Source organism: Megalops cyprinoides, chromosome 15 (genome assembly GCF_013368585.1).
Source record: "Megalops cyprinoides isolate fMegCyp1 chromosome 15, fMegCyp1.pri, whole genome shotgun sequence".
NCBI classification, from domain to species: domain Eukaryota; kingdom Metazoa; phylum Chordata; class Actinopteri; order Elopiformes; family Megalopidae; genus Megalops; species Megalops cyprinoides.
This window is the reverse complement of record NC_050597.1, coordinates 16,850,784-16,867,902: the sequence shown is the minus strand read 5'-3', so window position 1 is coordinate 16,867,902 and position 17,119 is coordinate 16,850,784. Positions and strand designations below refer to the sequence as shown.

Sequence of the window (17,119 nt, the reverse complement as noted above, 5' to 3'; positions counted from 1 at the left end):
TGCTTATTTAATATTTATAGATTTGGATGAATTCATTGTGTCATTGTCATACTAGTATGGCCCTTTAAATCAAGCCTGAGCTTCTTTGCTGAGGGAACCATGTTTTTGGACAAAATGTTCAGGTGGATGTTAGATTTTATGACTCCATATTATTGAACAAGGGCTCCAGGGTTAGGTTGCACCAGCTATGTGTATGGTGTTTCCAGTTGTGCTACATATACGTGCAATCCAAGGTAGCTACTATATACTGGCTTAAAACTAGTTAACAGCTGAGAAGAAACTGTCACAAAGGGTGACATTTCAGAACCTCATTCCTAACCTAATTTATCAGCCAAAATTTGATTAAGTTTTGTGGTATTTGCAAAACTTGGCAGTATATTTGAGGGTATAGGTGGCTAGATGTATTGTACATAAATTGTTTGGGCATTTGGATTAACCAGTTAGCCATTCTACCTAATTTAATCAGCTACCAGCAAGATGTAATAGTAATAATAGTAATAATGACAGCTAGATAGCTGTCACCCTTCAAACATTAATACAGCTACAGCTAAATATACCTAGTTGGATACTGTAGTTAGCTAGTGTACCTAACTTCAGTCATTCGCTAGTAAGTTGTTTGTACTTACCTAGCCATAGCTAGAGAGATACTACAAGCAGATAGACTTTCCAGATTTAAACAACCAAACAACATGCTTTGTTTTTTTTGACAAGTCATGTATGTACAGACCCTTGTGACTTCACCTCAACAAAATCCACAACCAGAAGATGACAGTAACAGTCAACTGAAGACCTGAATAACAATAAGATGACTATAGACCTTATATGACCTTACAGCTCGCTAAAAAGTTTCTGTGAATAATTTCTTGTCAATGCACATTTTTCATGTGCTGTATTGATGCTGTTGGCAAGCAAAACTTGCCAAATATTTTTGTGTAAAAGTAGTTTTGTCTAATTTGCTTAACACATTAGTGAGTGCTAACTAACCCAGTCCCATTTAACATGTAGTGGGAACTGTCTTTGCTGGCTTGATATGTATGAAAAATTATGTAGCTAGATAGCTAGCAGTGTAATTATTTATATTTTATAATTATGCATATGTCATATATTTTGTTTTTGCAAACAGTTCATTTGTGAATTTCAGTTGAATTTCCCACAAGATCCTGGAAAGCTCCTTAGAAAAATACATTTCTTATATGTAACTTGATTGGAAATGGTACTGTCTAAATAGCTCAGTGTCATCATATTGTTTAAAGAGTGCCATCTAAAAGGTTAGCATCTTCAAATTGTAATGATTGTGTCTACAGGAAAGTCAACATTAATAACCTTAACAGTTTTAGCTGCACCTTCTTAGTGGGTAGTGTAACTTATTAGTGCAACTAGTGCAACCTGCTTGTATTTAGTAATGTGTATATAAAAAAATGGGCAATGACTAGGTTACTGACAAGCTCACACAAAGTTGGTGCAATTAGTCAGCGGAAATGTAGGCACAAAACAACCCCAAAACATAATCAACCTCCTGCCATATTTTGTAGTAGGCATAGTTAGGTATAACATATAACGCTAGTGGTCATGTTCTTAAAGCTCAATTGTTATTATTATTTTTTTTTTTATCTGACTGTAAGACATGCTTCCAGTTGTCATCCAGATATAGCATGATGAATTCAAGTAGGCTCTTTCTGATGTTTGCCTTCAGAAGAGGCCTCTTCTTTTCAATCCAATCATTAATCATACATTTACACAGGTGATAGTAAATAGCATTTTTTGACACTTTGCATCCTGAAGATGCCGGTTTCTTTTGGAGATCTCCAACTGTTGTCTTTGTATTTGTGCTTGTCGTCAAAAACAAACATCTTACAGCTCATGGTGGAAAGACACTTGTGTCTTCAACATGGCAGACTTGGTGGAAATTGGTAGCTTTTTTGTGAATTCTGTAAACTGTGACGCCATCTCTCAGCTTTTCAATGGCCATTTCCCTATGGGGAGCTTTCTGACATAAACCATAATGATGCAAGCTTCTAATGAGTTACCTCCTAACTAATATGTTACCTCCTTGTTTACCCCAGGGAAACAGTAAATATCCAGAAGCCTCTGTACACTGTATGTCCAGAAGCTTCCACTGAACTTCCTAAAAGCAGTGTAGATTTTTTTTTAAATGTATTTATGTAAAAGATTCCCTCTAGTGCTAATAATCTTAAATTAAAAAAAAAAAGATCCAATGCCTGAATTTTTTTCTGTTGTACCTGTATCTGTATCTGTTTTACCTCTTTAATCAGTAGTATGACTAAATCCTTAGGGCATTCTCTGTGTATACAGAATTTGTGTGTGTGTATACAGTATATGGGAAGTTTGAGTGACAGTGATGAATGACTTATAACATCTTTCATCTTGCAGCAGGCAGTTTTGGTAGTGTAGTTGTATGTTTCAGTACGTATGTAATTTAAAAATGTAATGATGAAACACAATACAGAATCCAATTGCAAATTATTGCCCCTGAGGAAATATGTTCATTCTGCCCATCCACTACAAGAAAAGTTTACTACAAGCATATTCCATAATTTCATCGGAATGTTTTTTCAGAATGTTTTTCATTGTTCTCATTACCAGATCTATGATGGGATGGATAATTTGTCTCGACTCCTTGGTAATTTCACAAAAAATGACATGTACAACGTCGTCATCAACAGTACTTCAAACCACCTGTGGATTGAATTCAACAGCAATGGGACGGGCACCAACAAGGGATTCAGGCTTGCCTACACCAGTGAGTAAACTTGGAGTAGTACTGTCGCTTGCCCAAACAGGAAACAATGAATACTTGTTTGATATAATGAATGATTGAGCTTGTGATTTGGATTACAACTTACAATTTACAATTTGGCATTTCGCAGACGCTTTTAAACCAAAGCGACTTACAATTAGTGCCTCAATCAGGTTTGGCTAACTACCTCATAATCAAAAGATCACAGTAGAAATGCAAATTAATTATTTACAGTATCATGCTCCTGTATATCCTGCAACAATAAAACAGAAATCTGCAAACAAAACCTGCAACATAGAGACAAGGTTAGTACAGAAGATTTTTATTATTATTTTTTTAATTAAAATTATTGTGGTTATACAACATTATACAGTACAATATGTAGATTGGTAGTCCTAGTGGTCCTAGTTTTCCGTTTCAAATAAATCTAGTATATTACGACTGCTATAGTCATTCAGGATGTGCATTGGTAACAAGAGAGTTGTAGTTTCCAGTCTCAGGACAGGTGTAGCCACTGTACCCTAGGATAGAATATTTATCCTAAATTGCTTTAATTTTGTAAACCTAACTGAAGTCTGTTTGTGGTAGTGGATTACATGTCAGCTCCACAGCAGGACATTTTTTTTTAAATTCAAAAGACAGTATTGTTTTGTAAGAAAAGGGTTTAATTAAATTCACAATTCAGGCAGTACCTTGTCCTAGTCAAGATTTCTTGACATTTTTGGATTACTAAATAAGAGTCCTGGCCTTATGTCCACATATAGTGCAATACTTCTTGAAATATGATTCAAATGTTTCATTAATGTTAAATTGGAATAGAAAGCGCTTTTTATTGTATTATTATGTAAGCCTGACATTGGTAACATTTCCCCTCCAAGATAAAATTAATATAATTGAATTGTGCCTGTTCAGCCTTTACTTGTCATCTAAATGCATTTTGCTCCCCATTGATTTTTTTACATTAATCAAAAAAGACAGGATGGAAATTCATTATAACATAGGGAGCATATATGCATCATGCATGACTGATTTATGCAGAATTCAACCTCACTACCTATGCCTATTTTGTATGAATTCATTTGCAAAAACAAAGAACCCGTTCTTAAGATGTTGTAATGGGCAAATGACACAATATTTTTCAAGTTAATTGCATGATTATTTTAATATTTAGCCTCAATCTATGATCTTCCTCCATACAGTATGCACAAAAATGAAGATTATTAGAAACATCTGTAAAATGACGTCTTCTTTTTTTCAGTTGATTTTATTTATTTATTCTTTATCACTCTGTTGTACTGTGGTCAGCAAGTTTCATTTGTACTGTTTTACCCATTAGAAACAGAACATCAAGTAAACTTGTTGTAAAAGTTGTCACAGTGTACTAACTGTATTGAGGGTAACATGAAATGTCATTTTATTTCAGGAATAGATTATTTTCCAAAAATAATTCATTTTTATGAAATTATATGGAAACATGATGAGAAAAACCGTGCTCACATCTTTTCCTGTTTGTGCACTTATTAACAGTAGTTTATTTTTATGATACCAATAAAAAGTATGCAGGAGTAGATGGTAAAATGAAAGGATCTTGTGAATGATGCATTGGTAAGGTAAAATACATTCTATCGTGAACATATAATTATGAATAATTGACTGTGTCAACAGCCGGCATTCAAAAGAATCCTTGTGAAAAATTTTTTTGAAATATGGTAGTCTTTCTTGTGTCTAGATATGTAGCAACATTTATAGGCTATTTCTTTAACACTTATTACAAGATATTTTTGTTGCATTATTCATTTTACTATTGTTTATGAGTAGTGATAGTTAAAATCTAGTGATAGCTAGTTAAAAAGTAATATGTTTGTTGAGCTTCCTGGTTGTTAGGGTTTTATGTTGTATTGCACATTTAGGTCCAGTTATGGAGCATCTGCTCTCTGGCTGTGTAAACTATTATTACCTGAACATTTGCAGCAACACATTTGACAGCTCTTATACAACAAGACCTTTGACCTTTTATTGATCGATTAAGAGTTCCACAATTTTCATCACACAGGACAAAGCAGTTTTTTAAACCATGCTTACTCTGTACAGGTTAAAGAAATCAAGGGCATAGATGTAAAATGACATTAAATATGACCAACGCTCTGTTCAGAAAAAGAATATGAACTTTTATCCGTGCCAGACTTGTTTGACATCCATTTTCTTTAGCGATGTCTGGCATTCAGTCATGCAAAGGTGCCCCTTGACTGTTCTATTTGGAATGGATGCTGTATTCAGTTTTACAAGGAGCAAGACAAGAAGAAAAGTCTGCACTTTGACTGAATGTGTTCTCATCATCATATTTGCAATGTTGTGAATACATTGAATGTAATCTGCATGCCAAGGCCATAAGAGAAAATGAAGTAGTGGACAGCATTTTGTATTAATTGAAAAGAAGTTTAATGCTTTAAGCCACACATTAATTTCAAATAACACTGGTCTTTTTCACTGTTTAGCCCTCCTGTGAATTAGCTTTAATTTCATATTCTTTAACTCACTCAATTTCAGTGGACCTATGAAAATTTCTATTCATGATTCTGAAGTGTGACTCTTCTGTTTCCAGGTTTTGATCTTGTTAAATGTGAAGAGCCAGGGACTCCTAATTATGGATACAAGATTCAAGATGATGGCCATTTTGCTAACACATTTGTGCTGTACAGTTGTAACCCTGGCTACACTCTCCATGGAAGCAGTACTTTAACATGCCTCAGCGGAGATCGCAGGGTGTGGGATAAACCATTACCTTCATGTGTTGGTCAGTGAAAATGTTTTTAAAATATCTTTGTAATGAAAGGGTTGTAGGTCACATACTTACATCCGCAACAAATCATACATGCTTCTGATCTAAAAGTATATGCTCACTGATACCGTACTGTACAATCCTGGAAAACTAAATGATAGATTTATTTTACAGATGCAGTTTCACACTATTAAAATCTAATGTCTTTTGAAAGGCTTCTCCTGTCAAAAAGTTTGAAATCCTTTCTCCTCTACAATAATGTAGAAATATTTGATTTTATATTCTCTCATACAAGACATACAGTTCAGATGTCATATAATTACATTTTTACTCATGCTACATTCAAATGTCCCTGCTTGCCTATAATTTTAAATCTGTGTGGTTTTTATTTAGGAAATAATCTCTTGAGCACAAATTAGGTGTTCTTATATTTCATTTTCTGCTGTTTAGCAATGAAAAATAAATACATTGTATTAAAAAAACTACTATAAACATCATAAAAAATTCAAAGTAAAACCTTTTTTCTTCAAAATGAAACAGCAACAGCAAGTGACGTTTCAGTTCAGTTGGCTGAACAGTTAATGACGAAACACTGTGTAAGCGTTATTTGCCAAGTCCATTTTAACTATCAAAGATATGAGTAACTTGAAAGTGACTCATTTTGAAAGAAATGCATGTGCATTATTTAATACACACATCTAGTGATTGAACTTATTGACTGCATACAAGTCCCCAAATGGGATTCTTGTGTTTGAAAGTCTGGCGTTTTAAACAGTGGTACAGAAAACAATTATTGCTGTTTGTGCATCCAGAACTAATGAGAGTTTATAAATTGATGTCCTAGCATTTAGTACAAATAGCCTATGTCTGAAAACCATATATACCAGTAAAAAAATCAGGGAAAACTGTAATGCATTTTCCACTTTTAGTTAGACACACATAGAACAATTTTATGATGATTCTGCCAGTCAGCAAATTCATTTGCTTTTCACAGCTAATGTTGTTACATGCAATAACATTACCTAGTTAGAGGTCAAAATACATCATTAGAATTGTGACAACTTTTGTGAAAACAGGGTGTTCCAGTTCATGGGAAGATGCTGTTTAAATCAAAAATGACTGTCAGATCAAGCCAATATTGTCTGATCTTCAGTGAAAAATGCAAATAAGCACAGACATTATTTTAGTAGTTATGATACTACATGTAAAATACATGAAAATTCATATTAGGAGTCTGTAGTTTGTTTTTCCTTCTCTGTTTCAGTAAGTTTCTTGGGTTTGCACAATGTCATTACCTTTACTTAAAGTGACTGCACAAATAGATAACATGGTTATTCTGTCAGTCGTACCTTACGGGCTGTGGTGGGATCCCATTTACATATTACAGCTCCAGGAAGAACAACATGGAGAATGGATGACATTGCCCCAGGCAGTCATTGTATTTTTTCTGAATTAGACAAATTAATGAGGGTGTCCTATCCTTTGTAGTGTGCAGAAGCTTACCTGCTCCACATACATATCTGCAGTGTTTGGGTACTAGGTAATTTGTGTTAAGTGTGACAACATGAATTGTTATGAATATTCAGTGGCTATATGACTGGTTAATGCTAAGAAACCTACCCCAGAGTGTATCAGCCAAGGATTAAGTCATGCATTAATTAATCATATCTGCTGTTTAATGTGATTTTCAAGAAGACTGTTTGAGCCCTTTGAAAATGTGAAAGACAAATTAAAGTTGATGGCCATGTTAAATTTGTATTTTTTTCCAATTTAGCTGAGTGTGGAGACCACATCCGTGGAGCCACATCTGGGCGCATATTATCACCAGGGTACCCAGCACCCTACGATAACAACCTGCACTGTACATGGTCCATTGAGGCTGATACAGGCAAGACCATCAGGTAGTAATCACTGCTGAGTTGACAGCATTCCAGGAAACGAAATTCAATACAGGAGATCAAATGCTTTCCATCTCCAGCTGCCAGCAGCTTCAATATACTGTAAAATTGTTGATTAGATTTCTAGGACTACATTCAACAACTTGATTTGTGGAGTGATGTTTTGCTACACTTTTGGCAAATTAGTTGCAAATTAATGTGTTGTGTTGATTGCATTTCAGCACACTGATAGGACTTTCTCTGATTAGCATCTCCTCCTTCAGGTCCATTATTAGGGCTTTTAAGATAACAATAACCCCATAGCTAAACCAATTATGCCTACAAGAGAGTGCACCAACACTGTGTGTGCCAAGTCAGATGAGCCTTTGATGAATGAATGGGAAGGGATAAGCAAAGCTAATGTGTCAATATCTCTTATCTGACATTCAGTTTTGGAGTACAATATCATGGATTCTATTTAAAGAAAGTAATAATGATAATAATAATAATAATAATAATAATAATATTGTATCCTCATCATCATCATCATCAGGAGATCTTTCTGTGTGCACTATACAAAAATTCTGTATGTATCATGACAGAAGAGTGCAAATTTTGTATAGTCACTGGATAACTGTTATTATCAAAGTATTCTGTCATGGTTGACGAGAAACTGACATTGATCACAACTCAGTGGTTTCAGTTGAATATATTTCAATAGCATATTTTCTTTCGGTTTGACCTCAGGTCATGGCCTTAAGGTGCATAAATATAGAGCACACAGGAAAATTTTGCTGTTAATAAAAGGTGAAGACAGTGTGTTTAGAATGGGATAATTTTAGTCTTGGACATAAGGTATACTGGTTTTTGTTGTTCCACCGCACCTTAATCTATAATTTGAAATGGCTGAGGTCACTTGGTACTCCAAGAGTGAATAGGTTTGAACTTGGAAGATGTAACTAAAACCTGAGACTCACATAGAATAAGGGGTGACGTCTTACGATGGATGAAGACTTTTTTCTGTACTTGAAATCAATGCTCATGAGATCATGGTTTTAGAATAAACAGATTTAAAGTAATCAAGTGAAAGACTTGATTATTATAACAGATAGCCTAGAGTTTTTTGTCAGGAAAAGTTTCATACATACAATGCCTTGCAAAAGTATTCAGACACATGACCAATTTTCACATTTTACTGAAATATAAATGATACATTGAGATTTCGTATTGCATGATATTTTATTTAAATCACTGAAACTCAAAATTACTTGTTTTAAGGTGAAATTGATTTTATGTTCGAAAGTATTTTAAGACAAATAAAAAACTTAAATATTGCATAAGTATTCAACACCTGTGCTCTGGAAGCACCAGGTTTACAGATGAAAAAAAATGCCCTAAAGGGGACACAGTTGCCTTATCATTTGCCTCTGCATGTGAACCATTAAAGTAAGTGTCACATTTTTTTGGATAAAAACCCACATGGTTTAAGGATCATTGGTCAGGCTGTGAATCTGAAGGAAAGGTGTGAAAATGAAGACTGAAGAGCATTCTACAGAAGTTAGAGATAAAGTAATACAAATGCGTAAGTTAGGAAAAGGATATCAGCGTGAGTACTGTCGGATCAATAATTGGGAAGTGGAAGCTGCATCACACCACCAAGGCACTGCCTAGAAAAGGATGTCTCTCAAAACTCAGCATCCAAGGAAGAAGGAATCTTATGAAAGAATCAACAGAGAGGCCAACAATCAATATGAAGGAACTACAGAGTCCAGTGGCTGAGAGTGGAGTAAAGGTGCACCAGTCAACGTTATCAAGAGTTCTGTATAATACTGGCCTATATAGGAGGGTGACAAGAAAGAAGCCATTACTTAAAAAGAACCATCTCAAAGAATGTCTGGAGTTTGCCAGAAAGTATGACAGTGACCCAGTTAAGATGTGGAAAGACGTTTTATGGTCAGATGAGACCCAAGAGCTTTTTGGGCAGTATTCAAAGCACTATATGTGGTACAAACCTAACACTGCCCATGCCCTAAGAAGCACCATCCCTACAACCCTATAACCTGGAGCAAATCTGTCAGGAAGAATGGGCACACATCATTCCTAAATGGTGTGCAAAGCTGGGTGATACTTATCCCAAAAGACCTAAAGCTGTTATTCCAGCAAAAGGTGGCTCTACCAAATATTAATGTGCGGGGGTTGAATACCTATGCAATCAGCATATTTCAGTTTTTTATATTTCTTAAAAACAATCTCACCTTAAACTAACTAATTTTGAGTGTCAGTGTTATTAAATAAATATCTCACAGAATGAAATTTCAATGTATTGTTTGTAATTCAGTTAAGTGTGAGAATTGGTCCTGGGTTTGAATACTATTGCAAGGCACTGTAAATGTGTGACATGTAAGCATAATGTTTTATATACTTCAAGAATTGTAACAATTATGTTGTGTTTTTTAGCATTTCAATTGAGCTTGCATGTAAACAATGCTTTTTAATCATCTCTAGTATTCTCTAGAATACTAAAATCCCAAAAGTTTTCAGTGCACAATTTCACTTTCTGCAAGAAGTGTAAAAATGACTTTTCATTTCTCTATTTCTGCAGCCTACACTTTATTGTGTTTGATACAGAGGTTGCCCATGATATCCTGAAAGTTTGGGATGGTCCAATGGAAGGGGGCATCCTTCTAAAAGAATGGAGTGGATCTTCTTTACCCGAAGACACGCACAGCACCTTCAACATTTTAACCCTTCAGTTTGACAGTGATTACTTTATCAGCAAGTCTGGCTTCTCCATTCAGTTCTCAAGTAGGTTGCAGCCGCTTTACCTTCAAAATAAAACTGATAGTTTCTCAGTCACAAAGATTTTTTTTTCCTGTCTTCTTATCTTTGACAGCGGCTGTTGTTTTTTAGAGTCATGTGGAATGCCATCTCAGCTTGTTTCATACATCACCCCCCCTTATAAAAGAGGAGATTTTTTACTATTGAAAATATTAGAAAATCCATTATTGCCTACATGCATATATAGGAATGTATATCATTTATTCTGATAGAAATGATGCATAGTTTTGTCCTGGCACAGCACAATATGACTATTTCCATAGCTAGAAAGCTATCAAGTTATTTGTTTACTTTTTGTGATCATGCTGAGCAAGCTATATCCAAAAAAAATGCTTAAACCAAGTGCACAATATCTTGATCATAAATTGATGTGTCGTCCCGATGACAAAATTCTTTGATGAAATGTGTCATCGCATCACATGTCTTTTAAGATTCACTGTGATGGAAGTACACATATATGTTTTATTACTACAGGCTCATTTGTTTTACATATCTTTACATAACTTATCCGCTCTCACTGTACATTTGCCAATGTATTTATGAGTGAGGTTATTTCACTAGTAACATATCAATGACATGGACTCATTCTTTATACCATAAATTTTGTTTTGACCTATCCATTTGTAACTTCAAGTGTATAACTGGTAAAACAGATATGTTACCAGTATAGACCACAGTCTCACTAGCAAAAATGATGTTACTAGCATTACTGAAAAGAAATTAGATGTGTTGATCCAACATACAGTTTAAGCCATTTAATCCTAAATCATAAATGCAAGTGGAATTTACTTTTTAAATACAGTTGAAGGCAGATGACTTTTTCTTAACACACAGTGAGACTTTTACAGGTAACTGCCACAATAAAGGAAACACCAACATAAATTGTTGAAATAGTGTGTTGGGTCACCATGAGCCATCAGAACAGCTTCAGTGCACTTTGGCATAGATTCTGCAAGTATCTGGAACTATACTGGAAGGATGTGACACCATTCTTCCAATGAAATTCCATCATTTTCATAATTTCCAGCATCAGCAAGATAAGCAAAATAAGCAGTCCTCGTCACTGAAGCTCTTGTCAAACATGCCAACAGTCACCACTCTCTCAAAGTCATTGAAATCTCTTCTTCTAGCCATGGTAGCCTGCCCAGCATTTTTGTACATTACCCTCAGCATGATGGAATGTAAATTGCTTAATTAACTTGGGAACCACATGTGTGTGGAAGCACCTGCTTTTATTATACTTTGTATCCCTTATTTATCCCTTACTCAAGCATTTATTTTATTATTACCTGTGCATTTCTTCAGTATTTTAGTTTTAAAAACGTTATTGTGGCCTAGAGGGAGATAAAACGTTGTGGGATTTAGAAGGAGAATATAGTGCCACCCATGTATTGATTGTCCATGGCTTTGTGCACCTTTAGCTACAACCGCCACTACCTGTAATGACCCTGGGACTCCACAGAATGGAACGCGTTACGGGGACAGCCGAGAGCCTGGAGACACTATCACCTTCATGTGTGATCCTGGCTACCAGATACAAGGAGTGGCCAAAATCACCTGTGTGCAGCTCAACAACAGGTTCTTTTGGCAACCTGACCCTCCGACATGCATAGGTATGTTCCAGGAAACTGTATACAAGGAATCCAAATAGAATATTGTTGTTGCACTTAACAGATAGCCCAAGAGCACCATATGTTGTGCCATATGATATTATAGCCAATGTCTGAGCTCTTCAATTTAGCTGTGTTGTATTGATGGGTCCAAATACAGTATCTTGTTCAATGCAGTACAATTGTTCAGTATCTTGCTACAGACTCCATAAACATTTAGCTTTACTAGTAATACTTTCTTCATTAACTGCAAACCAATTTTTCTGCAGCAGAAACACCACTGTTTGCCTGTCATTGGTATTCAATGAGACATACACATTAAAAGTTCAAGTATTAAAGTGAGTAAGCTCATATTCATTTTTAAGTTTAATTTTAATTGAAGTCTGAGTAAATATGAATAATATCTGAATTCTTTAGATGAGTGAAAACATGTCTTTAAATTACTGTATATCCAACCCTGAATTCATCTAATTTGCCTACTTTTCAGCCTTGTTTTATTCTAAGATCAAATTTGTTTGTCAGATCATCAGATGAGAAGTGGTTTATTAAAATCAAAATATTTACAATACAGAGATTAATTTTAGTTACCATCATCAGTGCTAGCATGCATAGGTCAACATCTCACATCAGTCACACCTGATCTAAATATTCACAATGAAGGGATAGAACCCTGAGAACATTCCAGAATGCACACAAAACTAATCAAATTCAGAGACAAAATGACAAACTCATGTCAAAAAACTTTGTGAACAAGAAATGAGTAAGTGATAAGATCACTTATTAGACTGATTTTACAGTACCACTCCAGGAGTGCTTTCGTGTACGTCTCCTATTTCATACACGTACAAGAGCTCCCGGTACTTGACATTTGTACTGCTTGAAAACTCCTTACGTTTCTTACTGATTCAATTACTCACAGCTAACCATTGACAGACCAGGTGAGGGTTTCAATGCCCCACATATATAAAAAGCATAAAATGTCATCGTCAATCACTTTCAGTTACAGCCATTGTAAAGTGGCTAATTGTATTGGAAGAACATATCTATTGTTATTCTGTTACATATGCATGAGTTTGTCACAAATCTCAAGGCTCTGTGGAGACAACAGTACTAAGACTCCCTTGTCAGGGAAAGTGGAAATTAAGTTATGATGCCAACATTTGGTTTTCACTTCTGTTGAATACATTCAACTACTTTCTCTTCATATATTTTCCCCTTGTGAAAACAGATTCCTAATGCTCTAACATTGTTATTGTTTATTCATTATCATTTTGATTATCTTGATGTAAAACCAGTTGTATTGCTTATTGATGTATTTGTTGGTGGAAATATTTTTAATGTAATAGTTACAGGTAATTTGTTGGGTAAAAATAATAGCTACATTTGAGTTCACAAGATCACATCATGTTCTGTCAATATGGGGTAATGATGAAGGCCAGAATGTTAAACAGAATGTTAATCACACATTCCCATCACTTTTTGCAGAATGTATTCCTTTTTCTCCAAACCCCCTATGATCCATAGAAGACAAAAAACATTTTTGTTGTTGTTTGTTTTTGTTCGTCTCTGCCATGTGGTTTAACAATACATAACTAATTGCCATTTTACCATGAAAATCACCCCAATTTCCATAATAGTATTTTATACCCACATATGGCATTTGTACTTTCTTCATTATTTAATCTCTCTATTAATCATAATGTGAGCATTCCCCTTTGTTCTGGTTCTTGAAAAGATGAGTGGCATACTACCATCAGATGTCTTGATATGTATGTCATGTCTGTACAAACAGCCACATCAGTACACACTGAGACATTCTTTCACTTTATCTCCTAGACAGTCTTCACAGAATTACTGAGCAAAATGGCCTTGCCTCCCTTAGCAACAAGGAATTCAATGTTTTTGACAATCTGTATTTCATACTGCTGGTCTTGTTCATTTGTATCAGACATCTTTACGTCCACCTCAGTAGACTTCAGGAAGCATTACAGCTCCAATTGTTTCTTCACATAAGCTGAGAATCACATTCCGCTTCAGTCGAGTCAAGCAATCAGCATTCAGAACTGTTACTTGTAAGTATGTATCTGTTTTTGAAGTGTCATAGTAAAACTCTTTGTTGCCCCTTCTCTTCTTTTCTTGTGACAGCTACCTGCGGTGGTAATGTGACAGGCCCTGCTGGGGTAATTCTATCACCCAACTATCCACAGCCCTACCCACCTGGAAAGGAGTGTGATTGGAGGATCAAAGTCAGCCCAGACTTTGTCATTGCCCTAATTTTTAAAAGGTATTTGCTTTAATGGAAGCCGCCTATTGCAATAGGAAGCAAAGACAAACAACTGAGGAACTGACCCTCTTATCACATCAAAGCATTTCAGGTTCATTTGGTGCTTACCAAAGTGGTGGCGAGACACAGGCTGGTCAACAACTGGCAAAAAGATACAAACCATATAGAGAAGAGGGTAATGACCTCATGGAGTCTGCATGGCATTGTATAGACCTCATAGTTTGGATTGTATTACATTTTGTTGACCACTCAATTTAAGTGAGGTTTTGGGCTTACAATAGGGTGCCTTTGGACATGTATAGAGCAATTTTGTGTAAACCGACCTTATGGTACTCTTACTGTACCCCCTTTCTCTAATCCTATGTTGCTGCTGAAGTGTAGGAACTCCCCAACAGGGATTCTGTGCTTCAGTACTGCAGTGTGATGGCATAATGCTAACAAAAGAGTGTTGCAATGTGTAAGTTTCCCATATGTGGTGATGGAGAGTGAGCACTTTCTTGAGTAAAGGCAATAATCTTGAAACTGTGCTCCAGAAAGAATTTTAAATCATTGCTCTATGTGCTTAGATGGGTGTGACATATAATCTCTTCATTAGTGCTGCCATTTTTAGTACAAACATTTTGTATCATATCTATGCCATGTTATGATGCTAGGCAAAAGGTTTTTGTTTCTATAACAAAATCATTGTTTCTTAATGTTATCTGTCAAAAGGGTGGAGGCAAGCATTTTCCTTCTAAACCACTGTTTTTTTGACAAATATATTATTGATTCCTCAGTTTCAACATGGAGCCCAGTTATGACTTCCTACACATATATGAAGGCGAAGACTCCAATGGACCACTAATAAGCAGCCTTCAAGGGAACCAGGCCCCAGATCGCATTGAAAGCAGTGGAAACAGCCTGTTCCTAGCTTTCCGCAGTGATGCCTCCCTTGGTCTGTCTGGATTTGCAATTGAATACAAAGGTAAGACCTCTACAGTCTTGTGTAACTCAATGTGGTGCAGAATTATTATGACAAGGGCAACCTCTCACATGCAAAGTGCAATCACATGCAATCGTTAAACATGCTGGATTTCGATTTTAGCATCCACATACAAGTTGAATGTAAATTGCATGGCTAGATATTTATTTCCATAAATTCATTTGGCCCAAACTGGAACTGAAAAGGTACGGCTTTGTGTGCTTTTTTATGTTCACACTGTTCTAGAAACATGGTAATGTATGAGGGAAAAAATCATAATTGGGCCACTTTTTAGCTGAAGACTGAACATAGTCAATGTGGTATTTTTACATTAACATACCTAAGTCCTCCATTATGGTCACTGTAATGTCAATGAAATTGAATGTGTGCATGAACATATTGTATGCATTAAAGGGGGAAATATTTGTGTAAATGTAACAGTATTCAAAATGAGTCATTGGTTAAAAAACAGCAGCTTTGTAACACTAATCTTAGGACATTTTTTTGTTACCATAAAACGTGTTTTATTTTGTTTTGTAGAAATGTCAATGAAATGGCAGTTTCACAATCTGCAAATATGGATATACGTTATATATATTAGTCTTTTAATGATTTAATGATATGGGTTCACATCAGCTTGCACATTTGCTTTTGTTTACATTTTAGAATTTTTTTTTTATGCATTGCTTTTAAAAGATTGTTGGTGTTGTGAGTTGGTCGCAAAGAAATGTTTCTGTCAAAATTTTCAGTTGAGGAATTCATTATTTTTTATATGAACCTGAATAATTCTCACAAACTAATTGATGAAGGTATATATGCAAAATTGCAAAGTGCATTAACAATGTGCATGGCAATAACATAATTCCAGTCCATACAAGATTAAATTAATACCAAAGCTAGATGAAGGGCAGAAACATAAGACCGTATGATATGTAATCCGCTTCAAACTGTTAATTGCTTTGAGATGCAATACTATTTCAGCAGCCGCCTTTTGTAATAGGATTAAAATCAGCGAACACCACCATTTCCCTTGGAATATTGAAATCTATATTCTAATTTTCCCCTGCAAAAGCATCTGCAGAGCAAAGCTTTTTTAATTTAAGGAAGCCAACCTAGCCCTTTTCATGTGCTGAATTTAATCCCTTTCACTTTATGGAGAGTACATCACACTATTGATTTGAGCGGCCTTACCATGTAAATTGCTTTTCAGGCAATAATAAAGTAGTCATCCGATGAGGCAGGGTGTATAAGACTCCTAAATACGAAACACATTTTCTGCACTGGCTGCTCTCTAAATGCTGCACTCACCAGCAACACACAAAATCCTTTGGACTTTCCCCCAAACAGTATCACAATGTTTAATTTCTCCACTGGATTGGAGAAAATGAATGCAAACCAAAAGACACTAGACGGGTTTGTAGTGGGCTTTCCCCAAAACAACAATACATTTGCTTCCATTGCTTCTCCCTTCCTGGCTTTGAAATAGGCCAAGGAGCTGAGATAGACCCCGAAAGGATTTAGCATTAAGACAGTGGTAAATTGAACTCTAATCTGAATCAACTTTCACAGCAACAACAGACTGTGCTTAAAGCCCTAGTTGATTGGTGGACTTCATGTTTATTTGATGGTAAACAATGTCAGATCGCAATAATCAGAAGAAATTTGGAAGGCCTTTTTTGTTTAAACAAAAGTTAGGATTTCTGACATTTTGCTGTCAAATTGTCACAGCTCATTTTGCTTGCCGATTGTTCACGTGCTGTGACATTCTCCAATTTAAATAATCACAGTGTCTCGTTGCAATACTGTGTTGACGCATTATCCACACATACAGACACCCATAGAGACATATAGGCTAAAGCATGCACATATTTCTGAATGTTTCTGGCCCTTTGATCTTGCTGACTGATACTGAGAGCAATTGTGGCTGCATGAAAGAAACAATCAAGAGTAAATGTTTTCCTTTTTATCTGCTTTCATACAGAACACCCAGTTCGTAATTCTTTTTCTTTGAA

General features: G+C 35.5%; 1 protein-coding gene across 1 annotated transcript in view; it reads left to right on the top strand.

Annotated features, from left to right (window-relative positions):
- The window catches only part of LOC118789703 (CUB and sushi domain-containing protein 1-like), a 482,818-nt gene that overhangs the window by 375,513 nt on the left and 90,186 nt on the right, over positions 1-17,119 (top strand). The window contains exons 23-29 of the mRNA XM_036546243.1: positions 2,605-2,761; positions 5,361-5,552; positions 7,312-7,438; positions 10,017-10,219; positions 11,674-11,865; positions 14,008-14,146; positions 14,923-15,110. Of these exons, the coding sequence (XP_036402136.1) occupies positions 2,605-2,761; positions 5,361-5,552; positions 7,312-7,438; positions 10,017-10,219; positions 11,674-11,865; positions 14,008-14,146; positions 14,923-15,110 (1,198 nt within the window). The remainder of the gene's footprint in view (positions 1-2,604; positions 2,762-5,360; positions 5,553-7,311; positions 7,439-10,016; positions 10,220-11,673; positions 11,866-14,007; positions 14,147-14,922; positions 15,111-17,119) is intronic.